Source organism: Taudactylus pleione, unplaced genomic scaffold (genome assembly GCF_031769625.1).
Source record: "Taudactylus pleione unplaced genomic scaffold, aTauple2 ptg000184l, whole genome shotgun sequence".
Taxonomy (NCBI): Eukaryota; Metazoa; Chordata; class Amphibia; order Anura; family Myobatrachidae; genus Taudactylus; species Taudactylus pleione.
In genome coordinates, this window is record NW_028284586.1 from 986644 (window position 1) to 1009754 (window position 23111).

Sequence of the window (23111 nt, forward strand, 5' to 3'; positions counted from 1 at the left end):
TCACTCATCTGTGCTACAGTATATACTTTAACCAAAAGGGCTTCCTATGCTCATAACAATTCACTATAAGTTATCTTGTGAGTCATAGGAATTTACATCATATTGATCTGTGAGGGGCCAGAGGCCCTGATTCAGAGCCGGATGCTCTGACAGAGCGCTCGCTCTGAATCAGGGCCGGCCTTCTGGTTTTTTAGAGCGGCCTCCTGGCCGCTCGCATAGCTGTGGATGACCACCCACAGCTATAGCGAGCGGCCATGATGATGGTCGCGATAGTCAAGACCATCGCGACCATTGGGCTTGCGATGAGACCCTTGTGGTAGGGTCTCGTTGCCGCAAGTCCAAGAGAGCTTGTGATGTCAGTGGGGCCGGCCCCAGACAGTAGGCGTACCCATGGGAATGCCTCTGTCTGGGCAGCCACGCCCCTGGCCCACCCACCAAAGGGGGCGTGCTGTCACTCAACATCGACAGCACGCCCCCTTTGGTACGAGACTCGGAGCGTCGATTTGCCCGTCGCTATCCGGGTCTCGCGCATTCGCACGACGGAGCCTGCTCCATTCTGTGCAGGCGCACTGGGCCACCATCGACCCGCTTGCGAGCGCATAGCGCTCGCGAGCGGGTCTGAATCAGGCCCAGAGTTTTAAAAGCAAAAAAAAAAAACACAGAACTTACCATATCATCATATATATTTTCTCTACACTAGGTAAAATATTTTTTGAGTATATCGCTGGAATGCTTTTAAAGCCTTTTTAGCCTTTCTTACAATGTTGCAGTGAAAGACATTTTTAGTCATCATTTATTTTTCAGCAGCATTTAGTATAAGCAACCAGCATATGGATTTACACAGCTAGTTCAATTTGTATAATCTAGCTACAATCATTTTCAAAATTGATCATTATATTTAATTTATTTAAACTTTTGGCACTAGAAAAATCTTTATCAGTTACAGACATGTGAATTTATTTCAAAGGAACCTTAATGTATCAAACATGCTCTCAGGACCATGTTACACTATCCTTATTGTCACCGTCTGTGTTTTGCCACCACATTTTTTTTATATATAGCAAGTACAGTTGTTTAATATTGTGATGACCTTGTTTTGATGAAAGAAAGTGCAACCCCACACAGTGAATGGAATTTACTATATATGTGAACTACTGTACTTCCTTTCTTCTGGATAAATTGAGAATATTAGATCTCCAGTATGTTTATTAATAAATCTGTTGTTAAATAGTTATTCCAGTGCTCTTACAATGAAAAGGAATCACTCTGGATGGTTAAAAAAAACATGGCAATAAAGCACAGCAGCAAACCAGGTAAATAAAGTCATGTATTTAGCATAAAATGTAGCATGGTATGTCTTGAAATGAAATAAAAATAATACTGTGTAAAAGAAGGGTGGAAACCCTAATAGTTCTATTATCCAACCTTTGAAAAAAAAATTAGATTTGGTAAGAACTTACCTTTGTTATCTCTCTTTCTAAAAAGTCCATAGGGTCCACAGGGTGACTTTGAGGTATAGGTGATGATGGGAGTCATCTGGGCACCATGCAGTGAACTGGGTCCCTCTCCTATACCCCACCCCTGGGCCAGAGGCACCTCAGTTTCATAGCAAGCCAAAGGAGGATAAAAGAGAGAGAAGAAAGTCTGGAACACACGGGAAGAACATTCTCACACAGAAGGAGATGGAACACCGGTGACCAGAGCAAAGCCCATCTGAAGCAAAGGTGCATCGGGGTGGGTGCCCTGTGGACCTTATGGACTTTGTAGAAAGAGAGATAACAAAAGGTAAGTTCTTACCATATCTCTCATTTTTTACTTCAGGGTCCATAGGGGGTCCACAGGGTGACCTTGGGGATGTACCAAAGCAGTATCCTCCAGGCTGGCATAATAATTTCCTCATTAATGTGGAAACTAGAGACCACCTTAGGAAGGAAACCAGGGCGAGTCCGAAGCATTGCCCTGTACTGGTGAAAAAACAGAAATGCCATCCACCATCCCTGAAGAGAGTGTAGACCTGTCACTGTGCCCCAACCCTGGAGATTGGTGTCCATTGTTAGAAGGACCCAGTCCGGAATCCAAAAGGGGAAACCCTTGGCGAGATGGACCAACTGCAGCCACCAAGTCAGGGATAGACGCACCTCCAGAGAGAGAACCTTATCTGATGCGGTAATCCATCCCACCTGGAGAGGATCAATTTATTCAGAGGCCTGGAATGACACTGGACATATTCCACCATGTTGAACGTTGACACCATGGAACCCAGTAACTGCATGGTCGAGGGTATGGACACTCAGTGACTGTGGAAGCATCTGCACATTTGCATCTGCAAACTGGAGATTTTGTCTGTGGTCAGAAAAATCTTCTGCTGTTGTGAATCCAACAGAGCTCCCAGTTGGAGCATCCTTTGAGATGGGATCAGGGAGGACTGCTTCCAATTGATCAACCACCCGTGCATCTGTAGTACAGATATTGTCAGCTGTAGGTGGTGGTGAAGTACTTCTGGAGACCCTGCTAACAGCAACAGGTCATCCAGGTAAGGCAACAGGCAGACCCCCTGCAGTCGTAGATTGGCTGCCATAACCGCCATAATCTTTGTAAACACCCAAAGTGCAGTAGAGAGGCCAAACGGCAGAGCCTGAAACTGGAAATGCTGTTGTGATACAGCAAACCTGGGAAAACGCTGGTGAGCTGAAGCAATCAGAATATGAAGGTATGCATCCTGAATATCCAGAGACACCATCAAATCCCCAGGTTCCATAGCCAGTATGATGGAATGTAGCGTTTCCATCCTGAACCGAGGGATCCTGAGGAATTTGGTCAGGGACTTGAGATTGAGGATAGGTTGGTGGGATCTGTTTGGCTTTTGAACCACTTCTCTCACCCAGGTGTCTGTGGTAATCTGACACCAGTGCTGGCTGAATTGAAGAAGTCGACCTCCCACCCTTGGATCCCTGTTAGGCTGAGGGCTTTTCGTCAGGCTTGGCAGCCTCCAAGCTTGTTTCTTGGGCTTGGTTGTTTTCTTGATGGTTGACAGCCTAGGAAAGGACTGGGTTCTAACCTTATCTGGGGCTCAATAGGTCCAAAAGGACAAAGTCTAAGACCCAGAGGGAGCAGGAGTAGATGGCAGATATGCCGACTTAGCAGCTGCCAATATATCCACAATTTTGTCCAAATCTGTGCCAAACAGGACCTTACCATTATAGGGTAAACACTCCAAGCCCTTCTTGGAGTCCACATCTACCCTCCAAGAGTGAAGCCATAGGGAGCGGCGAGCCACAATGACGGCCATGGTGATCCTGGCATTCAATAAGTAGACATTCAAGGCAGCCTCATTAATATCGGCAGCTGAATCTCGTAGATTGCCGACAAGATTCAACTGCTCCCTGGTCGCATCCAAAGACCAGGTCCCTTCCAGGGTCTTTGCCCAACATTCCATAGCCCGAGCCACCCAAAAGATAGCCATGGGTAGTCTGCACATGGCACCGGAAAGGGAATAAATAGACTTCAGGCAAACCTCTACCTTCCTATCTGTAGTATCCTTCAGGGACGACATGGGAGGCATAGGCAGAGTCGTGGTTTTAACCAAGCACGTGACATGGGAATCCACTGCTGGTGAAGTTTCATATTTAGAAAAATAATCTTCAGCAAATGGATAGGCATGGGCCAGACTCTTCTGTGGCTGGTACCGCTTTCCAGGTGTTTTCCATGCCACCTCCAGATGGTCCACCAGCTGGTCGGACAAAGGAAATATGGCAGCAGTCACCTTCACAGGCTTGAAAAGGGCATATCTGGACTTAGGTGCTGGAGCTCTATCCTCCTCTATGACCAAGGGCTGCACGGACAGCTTGTATCAGACTCAGAATATATATTTTTGACTTGGACTCAACCTCACGTGTAGAGGATTCGGAGTCAGAGCTATCCGTGAGCACACCATCATCAGATGAGATCTCGTCATCATCATATAGGGTAGATTGAGATGACGGCAAAAGTCTTTTAGCCAATCTTTCTTGGGGTGCCTCCGCCGGCCACACCTCAGTTACAGTACATTCTGCAATGCAGTTGGAATCGTATTAACCCACTGGGGAGATAGCACCTGCATGGGTGCAGCCAGCTGAAGCAGGCTCTGAGAGGGCATAAGCTGTTGCTGTGTGAACCCTAGCAGGGAAAACACTGGAGTGACAACTAAACATTCCGCAATGGCCATTAGTGCTTGTGTAAAGCATGCCCAAGGGGGCTCCTGCGGAGTGGCAGAGACCGTAGAGGGACCTGGAGGAGCATAGCACTTCAAACATAATCCCTCAAGGACCATGTCTCCCACCCCCAATTCTGCTGTACATTTTTTACAGGACAGCCGGGCAGAAGCCAAATTAGGTATATCACTCTCACTGCCAGACGTAGTGAAGAGGATACCAATATACTGTATGTGACCCCCTCCCCACACAGAATGTAACAGACTGTGAGGTTGCACCCTGACAATACCAGTGTTAGGGCTCAGTGAAAAAAAACAGGCACAGGGAAAGTAAAATGGCTAACCGTTCCGAAAGTTTAACTCAGATAGACAGCGCTAGCATACAGTTACATACAATGCAGAATAATAATACCTGTTCTTAATGGCACTTACTGATCAACTACGCAGACATAGCATCTAGTAGGACAAAAGGGCTACATAAACTGACCACTTCTAGGAGTAGAGGTATGTAGGGGGACCCGGCTCCGTACCATCCGGCTGTGATCTGCGACTTTCAGCCATGAGAAAATGGCTGCCGCAGATCTTTGAGGGAGCAGATCCGGGGGAGGGAAGCAGTCACAGCCCAGCCAGACCACGGTGGAAAGGCACATTGTGCAGTGGGGAGGAGCCGGCTGTCAGACAGGGAAAGCTGTCTCTCCTGGCCAGTGTCCCTGGTGGTCTAGTGGAAGCACAGGACTCAGTGCCTGGCTCTACTTGCTGTCATCCCCATTGAGTCACCAGCCCTGGGGGAAAAAAGACTGTGACTCAGCGCTCACCACCGCGGTGACGTGCCGCTTACCTGCGTCCCCATAGCATCCAGTCACAGTCCAGAGATCCCAAGGGGTCCCTGCTAGCCAAGACCCCAAAGTCCCACTGAGAGCCCCGAATCAGTATCGGCATGTCGACACTGGCGGGGTGATGGAGCAACAGCGCGGATGTCCCCAGGACTGCTCGTGCTGTTCGCACTTGAAGGAATTTTTCTTTTAACAATAAATACTCTTCAGGGGCTGTTTTAACAGCCCCACCGCGTGTCAATGACCTGACTTCGGCTTTGCATCCAACAAAACTAAGGTGCCCCTGGGGGGGCGGGGTATAGGAGAGGGACCCAGTGCATCCTGGGAAGAAAAATATAACTGTGTAGTGCACAGATGACTCCCATCATCACCTATACCCCAAGGTCACCCTGTGGACCCTTAAGCAGAAATTGAGTTTAAAACTGTCATAAATCAGAATAGACCAGTATATGATGTAATTTGGTCCAACAACATTGATACGCTGAATGGCATAATTACAGTTATTATTGTTAAAATGTAAATAGACATTCTTACCGACATAGCCCGAAGATGACAAAGAAGTTGAATCTGAAAAACATACAATACATTTTATTAAAATTTAATAATCTTTTGTAAGTGAAAAGAAATATGTAACAGTTTATAAACTGCTACAAACCATTTAAGTAACCACAGATAATCACAGGAATGAACATACTTTAATCTTCCGACTTCCCATAAAAACAGTATGTACTGCCTTGTGGACAGTAGGGTAGATGTATGATAGCGGCACTTAACGTGCCGCTATAACGCTTCGCCTCTTTACCGATGTAAGAGCATCTCATCGGCCGGAGAGGGGGAGCGTTAGCTCCCCCCTCCGGCGCTACCTGCTAGAGACAGCAACGCATCAGCCTAGTGTGTTGTGTCTCTGTCCCGGCCGGCTCCACTGAGCATGCGCGGGATCTCGCAAGTATCGTGAGATCCCCGCCTGCAGCCCTGGAGCTGGCAGCAGCCCCAGCAGGGACAGCGCTGTCCCTGCTGTGGGGATAGGATAGCGCCAGGCTGTAGCTGTCGATAACGACAGCTACAGCCGGCCGACCGGTCATGCGGTATGACCGTTCATACATGGCCCTGCCGCTCGGCGCTGCTATCTTGTAGATAGCAGCGCCGATAATGACAGGGGCGCATAGCGCCCCTGTCATTTACCGCCCAGACCCCCGACCATACATAATGTGTGCTGATACCGCTTCTAGGCTTCGTACATCTACCCCAATGTCTTGTAGAACAGCTTTACTTCATACTGTACCTCCTGCCCCTATGGGCAAGGTTGTTATATTCTATATTTCATTACTGACACCTTTACTTGGCTAATTTGGTTTTATTTAGTCACATATCAGTGTAATCCTAACCATGACCCAGCAAATGTCTATGCCAAACTTTTAACCAATGTGTCATATGGAAATTACAATTGATCATGTATATCACACCAGGAATCTCCATTAGTAATAATGCCACATAGCACTGCTGAAAGTGTGGCATTAAAAGGTTTCTCCCACAAAGTTTCAACCAGATTCACTTATCTCTGTTTAACATTAGTTTTATATTTAACTGTGAATGTCCTATCAGTGTGTGCACAGGCTACATGACCGTGGCCTCCTGCCTCCTCACTTGTTTCCCCCCTCTGTGTAATCTATCTCATATGTCTAATGGCCCCCATACATCAGAAATTGATTGCAGCAATCATGCAATTTTGCAATTTGCAATCGATAGTGTATAAAAATCTTTCCCTTTTTCAATCGATTGTGGCAATTCTGCAATCTGCAATCAATTGAAAAAGGGAAAGATTTTTATACAAAATCAATTGCAAATTGCACGATTGCTGCAATCAATCTCTGATGTATGGGGGCCTTAAGTCCCAGGGCACCACCTTATCTATCCCAATTTTAACCCACTACTGCTATTTCTTCCAGTTAGTTTGGTTCCTCCCTCTCGGCGTCCCTGAGAACATGGCTTTAAACTTTCTGATATTACATAAAATATATTGGAAATATTCAGACTTTCAGGGGTATTCAATATGGAGCGATAATTTCGCACCGATGACGTCATTTTCGCTGGTTTTGGTTTTACACTGTATTCAATTTCAAAGACTTTTCGCAGGTTTGAAAAGTCTTTGAAAAAAAATGGGGATAACTTTTCACCACTGAATAGGTGGCGAAAAAAAGTGCAGAATTGGGGTTTAGGGATGCAGGCTTAAAAAAAATAGCCTGCATCCCTGGCAATGTCATTTTAAAATAAACTGTCAAAAAAAAAAAAAAAATAGGGACACACCAAAAAATTAATTAAAAAATTTGGGGTGAAAAAAAAAAAGGGAAAAAAAGTGTTTAAAAATAGGAAAATAGGTTCAGGGCTATTCTGCAAATATGCGGCAGGTGTATTCTAGAATAGGCTATTAGCAGCAGGTGCATAGTTGCAGAATTTTTTACAACTTACTTTAGGGACATGAAAATATGCTTGTACCCATTTTCATGTCCCCAAAATTTGACGGGACCACTTACAAAAGCGAAAAATATAACCTAAGTGCTCTTCTGCAACACTTCTTCAATGTCAGGAAAAAAACACCTGCTGCGGCTAATTAAATACCCGACTTTCATTTGCAGGCTAAAACGGGGGTACCCATAGTGATCCCCCATGTTTTTACAGTTTTAGGGGGGTCCTATAATTTATTCCAGATAAATTTCGTTTTTTTTCGCAGATCCCACTTCGCAGGTTCCCGTTTTCGTAGGTTTTATATTGAATACGGGGATAAAGCGGGCGCGAGCCCGATACTTTATCCCAGGAAAATCTCCGATGTGGAGCAAAAAGTCCAGCACGGACTTTTTGCTCCCATATTGAATACCCCTGTTTGTATTGAAACACCAAAAATACCAAAGTTAAGAACATCAAGTGGAGAGAGATAAAGTGGAGAAGATGCCCAAAGCATCCAATCAGCTTCTAGCTGCCATTTATATAGCACAGTCTACCTACCCTCCAACATCACCCCTTTTACCAAGTACACAATGCTCTGCTCCTGGACTTCCCACCTCATTTATGAATGCAGTCACCTGTGTTGAATTAGTTAATTGATGATACAGGTGTTTCACCACAGGTGGCTGCAATCATAAATTAGGTGGGAAGTCCAGGAGTAGAGCATTTTGTACCTGGTGGAACAGGTTATGTTAAAAGGTCTGAAGCTGGCCACACACTAGACCAACTTTCATCCAACCATCCAACTAGTTTCGCCGTTGACGTCAATTCACCAGGCGGAAAAGTATCGCTGTATTCAATTTGAAAGACTTTCCGCCTAGGTGGAAAGTCAATGCAATGTAATAGGTGGAAAAGTTTCATCTATGAATAGCAGGCAGAAAAAAGTGCAGAATTGGGGTTTTGGGGTGCAACATTGCGGGAACCCCCGTGCAACCTTCAGACAGTCCCCCAAAGGTAAACTGTTTAAAAAAAATTGAAAAATCACTTAAGAACACCCCAAAAAATAACTCATTTTGGGGGCAAAAAAAAAATATTGAGGGACTTAGTTAAAAACTAGCGAACTAGACTCCAGGTGGGTCCCCAAGTATGCCCCATGTGGTTTTTTCATTGCAGGTGCTTGCAGCAGGTGGATTTGTCATGATTTTTTTTTACTTTTCTTTAGCAGCTTTCAGATATGCTGCTCCCCATTTCAAGTACCCCAAATTTGCTGGGATAAGTTATTTTCAGCAAAAATAACTCCTGAATACCATTCTGCACCACTTATACAAAAACGCTATTTAGCAGCTATTGAGCCCATTTAAAAACACCAAATACCTCCAGCAAGCCAAATCCGGGGGTACCATAGGTAACCCCCATGTCAGAGCATCTTTTGGGGGGTGTCAGGCTGATTTCCCCAAATCTGACATGACTTTCCGCTTGTTTCAGTTTTGCTGGGTCACGTTTTTTGCGTACTTTCAAATTGAATACGGGGATACGCGCGTAATACTTTTCTGCCTGCAAAACAGGCGGAAAGTCCGGGAGGTGAAAAAGTATTGCGGGTGCGAAACATATTGAATACTGGCCTAAGCCTCAATACAAAAGCATCTGCAAAGGTGCATAGCAGGGCCAGCTCCAGGTGAAGTAGCGCCCTGTGCCATTATAGGTTGGCACCCCCCTGGCCCCCGGCAAAAAAGGGCGTGGTCTAATATCCATAGACCACAACATTAGATGGGACCATTTTTGGAGCTTGTCCATATGGCACACCTCACATTTTATGTCATGCTGGGGATGAGCTCAGCACTCCTTCAGCAGCTGGACTGCCCCCAGTCATCTCCCTGTACTGAATGGACGCCGCGCGTATTTGTGCAGAATCCATTTAGCTTCACCAGCACTGCTGCTCTCTGCTTAGCAGGCCTCCCGTGATTAGGCCAAGGCCCATCACCCGGACACCGGTGACAATATCATGTTATTATGTGGCAGAATATATCTCTCCAGGAGCCCGATAGATACGATAGGGCATGTACAATCCCTCTTAAAATGCAGAGACTCAATACCATAATTTAATGGTGACAGATAGATAATTAGTAATACTGTTATTTATCTATCTATCTATCTTTCTCTATACAGTAAGTAAAGCTCAGCCATTAGCAATAGCCCAAATAGTATGCAGTGGTGCTTGGGGGATGATAGCAGACAATTTTAATATATATACACATACACATAAATTTTTATTTACTGTATTTGACTTTAGAATCAGCATTGTGCAGAATGTGACTATAGATGCTATTGGGGAAACCCTGCAATAAGCAGATATGTACTGTTGAGGGAGACAGCAGACATACGCATTGATAAAAAGCAATGTTGAAAAATAATTGTGCACACTAGGAGCCACAAAATGACTATGGGTCTGATTGAGCAAGGAACGCAGGTGAGAGAATGCACGGAGCTGGCTGCTGCGAGAATATGCTAATCAGTGCATACACACGGCAACCGAAGGACAAGATGCAGACGCTACATAATGCTGCCCACTTCCCTTTAATAAAAGCCTGAGTAGTCCACAAGACAGTGGAAACATCGGTAACATGAAGAACCATCGGACCCATATGCACAATAGTGATTGACCTGATCTTGTGTAGGATTTTGGCCACTTTCTGTGTGCATCGAGTCATCTGGCTGCATATGACACTGCACTGCCCTAATTATGCATGCCCCAAAGCACAGCCACGCTTGCGTTTGCCCAACCACCCCCATCACCACCCAGAAATGGCACTTCCTGTCAATCAACATCGGAGTGGTCCAGTGGCGTAGCTTCATCCCAGGTGCCCGGAGGCAAGATAAATGTTGGTGACCCCCCCAATTAAAATGTACCACCCCCCCAGCACCTATGCCAGCCCAGCTGCCGCCACCCCTATGCAGTTCCTTTTACATAGCACCCTCAGTAGTGTTCCCCCTATGCAGTGCCCTCTGTAGAGGACCCCCTATGCAGTGCCCACCTATGTAGTTCCACCCAGTAATGGTCCCCCTATGCAGTACCTCCAGTAGTGGTTCCCCTATGCAGTGCCCCCAGTAGTAAGGGCCACTGTAGTGCCCCCAGTTGTAATGCCCTTGTAGTGCCTACAGTAGTAATGCTCCCTGCAGTGCCCCAGTCTTAATGCCCCTTGAAGTGCCCCCAGTAGTAAAAGCCCCTGTAGTGCCCCCAATAGTAAGGCCCCTGTAGTACCCCATATGATTCCCCCAGCAGTAATGCTGCTGTAGTGTCTCCATATGATGCCCCCAGTAGTAAGGCCCCTATAATGCCCCCTATAGTGCCCCCAGTAATAAGCCCCCTGTAGTTCCCCCAGCAGTAAGCCCCCTGTAGTTCCCCCAGCAGTAAGCCCCCTGTAGTGCCCCCAGCAGTAAGCCCCCTGTAATGCCCCCAGTAGTAAGCCCCCTGTAATGCCCCCTGTAGTGCCCCTACTAAGCCCCCAGTAGTAAGCCCCCAGTAGGGCCCCCACTAGGGCCCCCAGTAGTAAGCCCCCTGTAGGGCCCCCAGTAGTAAGCCCCCTGTAGTAAGCCCCCTGTAGTAAGCCCTCTGTAGGGCCCCCAGTAGTAAGCCCCCTGTAGGGCCCCCAGTAGTAAGCCCCCTGTAGGGCCCCCAGTAGTAAGCCCCCTGTAGGGCCCCCAGTAGTAAGCCCCTAGTAGTAAGCCCCTTGTAGTGTCCCCAATAGCAAGGCCCCTGAAGTGCCCCCAATAGCAAGGCCCCTGAAGTGCCCCCAATAGCAAGGCCCCTGTAGTGCCCCCAATAGTAAGGCCCCTGTAGTGCCCCCATATGATTCCCCCAGTAGTAATGCCACTGTAGTGCCCCCAGTAATAAGCCCCCTGTAGTTCCCCAGCAGTAAGCCCCTTGTAGTAGCCCCCAGTAGTAAGCCCCCTGTAATGCCCCCTGTAGTAAGCCCCCTGTAGTGCCCCCAGTAGTAAGCCCCTTACAATGTGTATAGAACACATTTCAATACAGTAAGGCAAAGTTCCTCAACACTTATTACATGTACATCTCTGTAAGCCCCCTGTAATGCCCCCTGTAATGCCCCCTGTAGTGCCCCTAGTAAGCCCCATGTAGTGCCCCCAGTAGTAAGTCCCTGTAGTGCCCCCAGTAGTAAGCTACCTGTAGTAAGCCCACTGTAATGCCCCCTGTAGGGTTCCCAGTAGTAAGCCCCCTGTAGTAAGCCCCCTGTAGTGCTCCCAGTAGCAAGCCCCCTGAAGTTAGCACCCCCCTCCCTTGGGCACACACATACAAAAAAAAAATAATACTTAACTTAAACCTGGCTCCAGGGCTGCTGCCGTCCGTCCCCAGCACCCGCTCCTCTGAACTATGAGGTGTGCACTGCTGGACCCGGAAGCCGGAGCTCAAAAGTGAGCTCCGGCTGCCACTGGCGCCAGGGGGAGGAAAGAAGGAGCGGGCGCCCACTGGTAACACACTCAGCGGGCGCCCAGTAAATGGAGGTTGCAGGGGGTGCGACCACACCTCCTGCAACCTCCGTAGTTACGCCACTGGAGGTGGAGCGCCGATCAGCGGCGCTCCCTCTCCATGCAGCTCCTCAGCAGTGCCCGGAACAGCCGGGTGACAATGGAGCCAGGTGCCCCCTTCAGGGCTGGCACCCGGCGGCAAATGACTCCATTGTCTCCAGGAGTTCAGCCACTGGAGGGGTCTCCGTGCTCACTGCGTATGCCGTGCAAACCCATGCCCAGCCGCACTAACAGGTTTGCTTGCGTGCAATGCGATGCGATGCATACGCAGAATGTAAACATTGAGCGCCTCCGTGCATTCTCTCAAACCCTAAGTTCACTGTATGACACTTACCATACAATCAAATCTATATACAAAAACAAAGAAGAACATAGTTACTTATTTCACATTGGCTGCACCCAGTGCAAAGAAGGAAGTGGTGGTGGTCACAGAGAAAGATGTGGCCAGTACACCGATGTTTTCTGATCTATGCATGCGCAGAAGCTGTACTGAGCATATACAGATCTGGTCCTGTGACAACGGTCACAGTGCACCAAAAGCCACAGCATGGTTGACATGCTGCTGGCATTTGGAGGTGGCGGCAGGGAGCGTTGCAGAAAATGGGGGCATGTATATTACTGAATTTTATTTTTTATTTTTTGCCCTCTACTGTCTGATATTAAAATAATTGGTATTTGTGTTTGGTACCGTATATGACTCCACTTAATCTTTTAATTAAATATCCATTTTAAGTCAATTACTTCTTACAAAGTAGGACATTTATTTTCTTGCAGCTTGGAAACATACCTTTACGAATTATTGGACCCACTTTCATCTCATAGCTTTCTTCTGTTGATACACTTCGGGACCTAATTCCAGAGCATGACTATAATAGAAATGTATAACTAGATTTAATATATTAATAAATAATAAATGCTACAGTATACCCTAATGACAACATCAATATTTTCAGTTTTGCTCTTTGTTGACCGAAGTATTAATTGTGCAAGTACATTTTATTAAAATATTTATAGTTTCAATTTACTTAAATACTGTGCATATCAAATAAAGTAGTGACATAGTACTGTTTTTCAGTAAGATTAGGAAATGTAAAGGTCAGATTACTTTTAGTATATATTATGCTACTATGGTTCTGGGTGCTAGCCGCTTTGATATTGTAAACTTGATCTGTATAAATTATAAATTAATGGTGCCTCGCGCCTTCTAATGGGTTTCGTGTTTGGGCAGCAAATTTGTCACAAAGGGTACCCAATCCCTTTAAACAACGTGTAAGAATAGATAAAAAACAAATTGCTCCTGTCAAATGAATGAACTAGTTGTTGTTACAACCTTCCAGTGAAATACCTCAGTTATTAGTAAATTAATCTGCTAGACTTCTGTATAAATTTAATAATATGTATTATGAAAACAACATTTGTTTTTTATCTGTTCTTGGATCTGTATAACCTCTGGTGTGGTTAACCACTTAACTGACATATTATTTTCGACAAAACCGCACAGTCAGGTTTTTAAAAAAATGTAATTAAGTTTAGAAAGTATTTTTAAAAATATATTTGAATATTTATTTTAAAAAATATATGTAGTGGGTGTTTGAAAATTCACTTCCCACCCACCATGAAAAATAGCCCCCCCCAGTGTCAAAAAAATCACCAGCAATATAAACCCCCATCCCCCTAGTGGTAATAGGTCCGCTGGCAGAGCCTCCACCCTTACCCCCAGGGACAATGGGTCCCCAGTTCAGCACCCCCCCTCCCCATGTGTCACTATATATAGTAATATATATATATATATATATATATATATATATATATATATATATATTTAGACTATCTCACAGACAAAAGGCAGCACTCCAAGGCTTTCAATGGTGAATAAAACGTGTCTCTTTATTTCATCTACGTTTGTCTGTCCTGATGACTGGGTAGCAGTCCCCGAAACGACGATAAAATAAAGAGGGACGTTTTGTTTACCATTGAAAGCCTTGAAGAGCCGTCTTTTTTCTGTGCTACAGCATGCGGACGGTTGATCACCTATATATATATATATATATATATATATATATATTATCAGTTATTTATATAGCGCACACATATTCCGCAGCGCTTTACAGAGAATAGTTGGCCATTCACATCAGTCCCTGACCCAGTGGAGCTTACAAGCTATGGGCCTGATTCAGACCCACTCGCGAGCAGCTGTCCGCTCGCAAGTGGGTCGATGTTCTGCACTGAGCATGCGCACGACGGAGGGAGCTCCGTCGTGCACATGCGCCAGACGCGACGAGCGAAGGACTTTCCTTCGCTCGTTGTGTCTGATCAAAGGCGGCGTGCTGTCGATGTTGATTTTGGTGGGCGTGCCGGGGGCGTGCCTCCCTGATGGGGGCGTTCCCAAGGGAACGCCTCCCGTCAGAAGCCGTCCCACTGACATCACTAGTGATGTGTGGGAGTGATTTTGGCTCTGATAGAGCCAAAATCACTCTGGGCCTTGCGGTTGAAAACCTCAACCGCAGGCTCCGGCTCGCAGTTTCGATGGTCGCGATGGTCACGACCATCGCGGCCATCAAACTGCACGCTCATATAGGCTGTGGGTGGTGACCCACAGCTATACGAGCGTCCAGGAGGACGCTCCATAGCTATGGAGGACGGCCCTCATTCAGAGCGTGCGCTCTGCTCAGAGCGTACGGCTCTGAATGAGGGCCTATGTTCCCTATCACATGCTCACACACATACACATTAGGGTTAATTTTTGTTGGGAGTCAATTAACCTACCAGTAGATTTAGGGAGTGTGGGAGGAAACCGGAGTACCTAGAGGAAACCCACACAAGCATAGGGAGAATATACAAACTCCGCACAGTTAGGGCCATGGTGGGAATTGAACCCACAACCTCAGTGCTGTGAGGCAGTAATGCTAACCATTACACCATCTGTGCTATCCACAATGTAGTCCGGACCTCAACTGGTCTCTGTATACCTACAACTTGCTCCTGGTGCCTTCCTTAAGGAGGTATATGCCCCCCAATATGCAGAATGGAAGAAAGGCACCACGTGTTTTAATATATCATCATTTCGGGGCTCACAACCCCTTCTTCAGGTGTGCATCCTGAAGGGGTTGTGAGCCCCAAAACGTTGATATATTAAAACAAGAAACAAGTTTTTTTTCACCCACCCTTCTGGTGTCTATGCGCTCAGGGTCTTTTTCACTTGTTCTTTATTCTTTCCCTTTCTCTTTCATTTCTCTCTTATGTTAGTCAATATCTTCCTGTTCTCCGTCGGCAGGACAACAAAGTCGCGTCTGGCTGGGCATCCTGGTTGCTAAGACTAACAGATGACCCCGTCGCTATGACGTCATCTCTGTGGGACGAGGCGATCACGCCGCATGTCCCAGGCAGTGCCCAGCCACATGCACAGGATGGTGGTTCTCCTTATTTAAGGTAAGATTTCTTCCATACTCACTGTACTCACCATGACAAAGGGACTTGTTTGCCCCGAAACTTTGGTTGTCTTATTATGTGATTTGTCACAGTAAAAACTTCTATACCTGGTTGGAAGTCTCCGAGTGCCGCTGCTTTTTCCCTTATATCCGCAACAACACTGACAATTATAGCATCCAATGGCGGCACTCCATAGAAATAACTTCGCTCCAAAGTCAAAAGCTTACAGCTGTAAGCTTTTGACTTTGGAGTGAAGTTATTTCTACGGAGTGCCGCCATTGGATGCTATATATATATATATATATATATATATATATGTGTAAGAATAATAGTCCGGCACTCTCCTACAAAATATCAACAGCCCTGGTGCCACAGTCAACCACGGGTTAAATAAGTAGAAAACAGAGAGAGGGAACTCAATGGGACTTATGCAGCAGATGTAAATAAATTAGGTCAAACCAGAAATGGCAGCATTTCTGGTTTGACCTAATTTATTTATTGACAGCATTTCTGGTAAGTCCCATTGAGTGCCCTCTCTCTGTTTTCTACATATATATATATATATATATATATATACACTGCTCAAAAAAATAAAGGGAACACTAAAGTAACACATCCTAGATCAGAATGAATGAAATATTCTTATTAAATACTTTGTTCTTTACATAGTTGAATGTGCTGACACCATAATCACACAAAAATTATAATTGGAGAATCAAATTTATTAACCCATGGAGGTCTGATTTTGGAGCCACACTCAAAATGAAAGTGGAAAAACACACTACAGGCTGCTCCAACTTTGATGTAATGTCCTTAAAACAAGTCAAACTGAGGCTCACTAGTGTATGTGGCCTCCACGTGCCTGTATGACCTCCCTACAATGCCTGGGCATGCTCCTGATGAGGTGGCGGATGGACTCCTAAGGGATCTCCTCCCAGACCTGGACTAAAGCATCTGCCAACTCCTGGACAGTCTGTGGTGCAACGTGGCGTTGGTGGATGGAGCGAGACATGACGCCCCAGATGTGCTCAATTGGAATCAGGTCTGGGGAATGGGCGGGCCAGTCCATAGCATCAATGCCTTCATCTTGCAGGAACTGCTCACACACTCGAGCCACATGAGGTCTAGCATTGTCTTGCATTAGGAGGAACCCAGGGCCAATGGCACCAGCATATGGTCTCACAAGGGGTCTGAGGATCTCATCTCGGTACCTAATGGCAGTCAGGCTACCTCTAGCGAGCACATGGAGGGCTGTGTGGCCCCCCAAAGAAATGCCACCCCACACCATTACTGACCCACTGCCAAACCGGTCATGCTGGAGGATGTTGCAGGCAGTAGAACGTTCTCCTTGACATCTCCAGACTCTGTCACGTCTGTCACATGTGCTCAGTGTGAACCTGCTTTCATCTGTGAAGAGCACAGGGTGCCAGTGACGAATTTGCCAATCTTGGTGTCTCTGGCAAATGCCAAACGTCCTGCACGGTTTTGGGCTGTAAGCACAACCCCCACCTGTTGATGTTGGGCCCTCATACCACCCTCATGGAGTCTGTTTCTGACTGTTTGAGCAGACACATGCACATTTGTGGCCTGCTGGAGGTCATTTTGCAGGGCTCTGGCAGTGCTCCTCCTGTTCCTCCTTGCACAAAGGCGGAGGCAGCGGTCCTGCTGTTGGGTTGTTGCCCTCCTACGCCCTCCTCCACGTCTCCTGATGTACTGGCCTGTCTCTAGGTAGTGCCTCCATGCTCTGGACACTACGCTGACAGACACAGCAAACCTTCTTGCCACAGCTCCCATTGATGTGACATCCTGGATGAGTTGCACTACCTGAGCCACTTGTGTGGGTTGTAGACTCCGTCTCATGCTACCACTAGAGTGAAAGCATCGCCAGCATTCAAAAGTGACCAAAACATCAGCCAAAAAGCATAGTAACTGAGAAGTGGTCTGTGGTCACCACCTGCTGAACCACTCCTTTATTGGGGGTCTTGCTAATTGCCTATAATTTCCACCTCTTGTCTATTCCATTTGCACAACAGCATGAGAAATTGATTGTCAATCAATGTTGCTTCCTAAGTGGACAGTTTGATTTCACAGAAGTGTGAATGACTTGGAGTTACATTGTGTTGTTCAATTGTTCCCTTTATTTTTTTGAGCAGTGTATATATATATATATATATATATATATATATGATATTTATATCTCCCGCAGACAAAAAATATTTTAACATTCATCACAACACCCTCCCTCCTGGCCCCACCCCTCACCTTCTTGATTCAGAGCGCAGAAGAGCTTGGTGCAGGGAGGACTGATGATCAGTCCCCCCAGCTTTAGCTGATGCACATGCAGAAATCAGCATTCTGGTGCTTGGAGAAGAACTATATTCCTCTCCTCACACTGTAACTGTAGGGGGAATGGAGCAGAAAGAGGAGATCCATTCTGACAGATCGGCTGATGTGGTAGCATATAATGCCACCTTGCCAGAGTAAGCACTACTGGCTCTGGTTTCATTACAAACAACTACACCAGTTAAGTGGTTAAATATGCTGGCAATGGATATATATCAATGTGCATTACGCAGTACAATATGAAACAATGGTATGAATATGTATATTTTACCCTAGAACTTAGCTAAATACTGATTGAAAGAAGACAGAAGCCATTTTATATGCCTGTTGGAATTTAAACTTCTAGGATAAGTCAGAATACATTTAGGAGCAAGTATTAAGAATTATAACATTGTCCCCTTTTTGTGGTCTGATTTATGTAGTCTGTCACAGATAAGGTGTGGAGATGCTGGTTTATAATAGTGATTTTCTGGTTGGGAGGGCTCTTGCTTCTTTGGAAGTCCCTCCCCCCTCTCTTAATATTATTGTCAGCTTTATTGTTTTGTAGGTAAGATTGGTAACAATGGCTGCCATGTTGTAGGTCTTTGGGTGCTCTCCCTGCCAATATATGGCTTTAGGTTAATTCTGCAATACTGGCAGTTGGCCCCAATCTAAGCCTTACGTTCTTGGTGATGACCAGGCGGTATTGAGTTGTTGACAATGGGTTGGCAGTTGGTCCCCATCTAAGCCTTGAGTTGTTGGTTATGGGCTGGCAGTTGGTTCCTATCTAAGCTTTGAGTTGCTGGTGATAAGCAAGCAGTTGGCCCCCCATCTAATCCTTGAGTTGTTGGTGATGGGCTGGCAGTTGGCCCCCAATCTACACCTTTTTTTCTATAATTTGGCAAGATGTCACCATAGTATGTAGGGACATTCTTTCTTTGCATCATACCTTTTCCCTCCTTTCAAGAAATAATTAACTAACGCTGAGCCTTTTACCCACCAATATGTCTGTATGTTTATTGTATATGTAACATTATGTATAAAATATAGGGACTGCTATAAGTTATAACTAACTGTAAGTTCAATACGTATATGTACACTAATAATTTACATATATTTATCTGGTAAAATTCTATCTATCTTAAAGAAAATAAATAAAAAGAATAAGACAAATATATATCTATATTTAATATGCTATTTAATTTATTTACAGTGTTCATTGCCTATGTATATTGTTGTCATAATGTGACTGGAATAGCATGGGAGGGAGAGATATGCTGCAGGAGATGTGCTGCAGGAGTAGAGGAACACATGGCCTGGGAGGGGGAGATATGCTGCAGGAGATGTGCTGCAGGAGTAGAGGAACACATGGCCTTGACAGCTGTGTGGGGGAGGAAGGTTCTAGTAGCCCTCGAGCCTTGTTAACTGTCAATTAGCACTGTAAGGGCTCGTGCTGTAGGCGGGAAATGAGGGACACGAGCTCCTCTCTGGCTGTCTCGTGCCTCTGTGATAGGGGTATAAAAGGGAGAGCAGTCACAGCACCAGGAGCTTTAGCAGTTCGCTCCCACAGAGCTCACCCCCTCAGTGCAGGTGCTGCAGCTATAATCACACAGCTATAATCAGCAGCAGCCATGCACAGGGAGTGTGTGGCTGGAGTGGGAGTCCGGGTCTCACCTTATTAGGTGGCCAGTGTGTGTGATAGCAGCGTCGGGTGGTCAGCTGTGCAGGATCCCGGCAGCCTCAGAGGAGCAGTGCTGTAGGAAGCCAGCAGTGACAGGCTAAGCTCCACCCTGTTTCCCACTGACCACCAATCACAGCATCACAGTGATGAGTTGGGGGAGTGTACAAACTCAGCAGCAGCAGAAGGGAGTGTCCCCCTCAGCCAATCACAAAGCTGCCTCATCGAGTGGTGAGAGTGAATATTAATGACACCAGCACCACATATACAGAACACAGGAGACAGGGGCTGAGATAGTGCAGGAGAGAACACTAAGGCTTATAGCTACATAATAGCTACCATATAACTGCCTGCTTGTGCTAGTAATCCAGAGCTTGGTGACTATACCAAACGTTACTGTTACACTGCCCCTCCGTATAGCCCTGGACTGTAAAATTCATATCTGGACTAAGAGCGCCATCTAGTGACCAAAAGTGGTATAACATCTAAATAACTTTTAATGAACATATCTTACAAAGGAATATAGCTAATGAACTGAAAAAAGGCTATGAAAAGGATACAAAGTTTCACTAAGTCCATGACTTTAATGTTCAGGCTCGGCTCATGAAATAAACTGAAATATTACCTGCACAGAAGCTTCATTTAACTCAATAGATATATATGCATATATATACCCAGTATAAAATATCTACGTACAGCATATGAACACTGATGAAAGACTATTCAATATTGTAGTTATATGAGCTCATATACAATATACATGTTTGTTACCATTGTAGATGGATAGATTGTTATTGTTGTATTTTCTTTTACTCTTTGTATAAATTCTTATATGAATTATACTGAAGATCGAAGAAGGAAATAAACTAGTATCATATGAGATACACTCAGAGGTTTGTGTAAGTGGTACAATAAGTTTCAATTATATATGTTCACCGTACATTTGGAGGTAGGAAGATATTACTGATATTGGTGGGTTTTCCCAAGTAGGCCCATACCTACTACCAATACTTGGGTGGAGACACTGATATAAGGGTACACCACCAGTATAAAAATTAAAGGTGGATATATATTAGGCACCAAGGTAATTAGTAACCCATATTCCCTTTATAGAGGTAGAGGGGGGGTTACATATATATGTTTTTTCATCTGTTCACCTAGTGTAGAAATGTAGGCTTACATCAGCTGATAGAAATTTTGATAGTAAAATGATGTAATTTGCACTTACAGGTGCACACAATCCAGTGTAGATATCACACAGACTTATAGCGCAGTGCATGTAGACATGCTTATAATCTCCAACAAATGAAAACACTTGCACAGAAAATCGACCTTTCCTTGAGACACCATTTTCTAACACACTGATGGTTGAGTCGTGTCTGTTAGGGCAGCTAAAATACGGAAATAAAATGCAAGGCAATAAATAGACTATATTACATATACTTATACCAAAATGTAACATGCACATCATTAAAATACACAAGGGGCAGATTTATTAATTAACTGACAAGCATCTCAACACTACTGGTTAGTATGTAAGGTGCAGGAGATAGAGAGAGACAGAAGATATCTGCATCAGGGTTGAAACACATCATGATAAGAACAAGATGAAAGGACACGAAATGTCTAATGTATATAGCTGCATTGTTTGCATTGTATTTGAAGAAATAGGATCTAAAACACAGAAAAAACAGCTGTACTTAATGCTAAGAAAATAAATAATAAACATATGAATAGGAAATAGAGACACAGAGCAAGTAATTTCTATTTGCTACAAAATTAGTAAGCTATTCAGGAAGAAAAAAAAGAGTAGAAGAAAAATAAAAAAGAAGACAGAAATGTCCCTTGGTTGGCGCACTAACAAGAAATGTGATAAAATTTTACTTTTATTAAACAATCTTAAAATTGTATATATAATAATCTCTCCAGTGAAATATAAAAATGAAAAAACGTCTCAGTGTGTTAATTATTGAAATTAATAGTGTTATTGGTACACCTGCGCGTTTTTGTTTTTTTTTCTATTCAATTTCAGTACATGTAGCCATTTAAATCATAAGGGTATTTGCATTAGCTTTGACACTAAGAAAACCCATGCCCATATTAGGGAGTATCTGGGAAAGAAGCCAAATCCTGAGAGTACAATGTTGCAAAATTATAGTGTCTCGGTCTAATTTTAACAGCACACGTGGTGTGTATAAATGATTCCAAGCTTGCTGCTGTTCATGCAGCTATAAATGAATAGGATCTGACATGAATAGCTGGTAACTAAGTGAGTCTAGCAACAGCTCTAATCAGTCACATGGTATACACTGTCTGAGCCTTACACTAGCTCACTAATAATGGTTGAATTCAGCAGTATAAGTTATATGAGTATTAAGTTTGACTTAATTAATATAATATATGTGAGCATTACATCAGCTCAATAGAGATAAGTGTCTCATATACACAGCGCATATATCAGGTGAGTACTAAATGAAGTATTATCTTCTTTTTACATCACCTCACATCACTACAGACGTTTGAGCAGTAACATATCTGCTCATGCAGCAGTAAAATCCCTGCTGCTGCCAACGTACGTTTCACAATTGAGAGTTTTTTCAAGGCCTAGTTATTTGTTGGCTTTGTAGCAGTTAAGTCAACCTTTGTTTAAATGTATTAGATTCCATGTGCATTTCAACGATAGGTGGCAATCTAGGTATATGAGCATATTGCCTCCACTTCTCACATGCATATCATGGCAATTCTGACATACAGTGGACATTGCAGAATATTATCCCACTTATAGGGATGTTATAGCTTGCCACATATAATTGGTCCCAATTAAATGCATTTTTTGATTTGCTAATTTTGGATTTGCATATATTCTATGACTTATTTGTGAGAGATTTTCTATTTATTAATATCCATTTTTGAGTCGCCATTACACGCGCAGGTGTACCAATAACACTATTCATTTCAATAATTAACACACTGAGACGTTTTTTTATTTTTTATATTTCACTGGAGAGATTATTATGTATACAATTTTAAGATTGTTTAATAAAAGTAAAATTTTATCACATTTCTTGTTAGTGCGCCAACAAAGGGACATTTCTGTCTTCTTTTTTATTTTTCTTCCATGTTGTATCTTGTCCTTGGCAGCACGCCCCAGACGTCGCATCAATATTGAATTTGTTACTCTTCATATTGGGGTTTCCACTTATTTTTAAATAAATATTTACTGGTGCAGAAGCTTTCCCCAGATTCATTTCCTTCTATTCTAAAGAAAAAGAGTAGATACTGTAGGTGAACATAGGGTTAGATCAGGGGGTCCTAACACACCCCATGACAACTTTGTGGGCATGCCAGATCAGACCTAAACTACTTATGGTTTGATATACAGGTCACTGTCTGGCCTACTACAAGCAATGGACCTGTAACAGGTGACTGCAAACACACATTTCATATAAAAGACATGTGGCGAGGTCTGAGGGCCATATAAAAGACATGTGGGGAGGTATATCTAAATTGTCTATGGCACTGGCCACATGTCACTAGTCACACCTTTCTGCAATAGGCCCTCGATCATTTTCAGCCCCAGGCCCATGTGACCCTTACTCTGGCCTGTATAAACTACTTATCAGCAACCCAGCCCTCTAGGAACAAAAAATTAGATAAGCGTTAACACCTAGAGAGTTTC

The 23111-nt window shown here is 44.4% G+C and overlaps 1 protein-coding gene across 1 annotated transcript in view; it reads right to left on the reverse strand.

Moving 5' to 3' along the window:
* The window catches only part of LOC148519684 (pancreatic secretory granule membrane major glycoprotein GP2-like), a 287415-nt gene that overhangs the window by 20048 nt on the left and 244256 nt on the right, over positions 1-23111 (reverse strand). Inside the window, exons 9-11 of the mRNA XM_088476135.1 lie at positions 20661-20823; positions 12791-12869; positions 5557-5589 (exon numbers count right to left, since the gene is read on the reverse strand). Coding sequence (XP_088332261.1) covers positions 5557-5589; positions 12791-12869; positions 20661-20823 — 275 coding nt within the window. The remainder of the gene's footprint in view (positions 1-5556; positions 5590-12790; positions 12870-20660; positions 20824-23111) is intronic.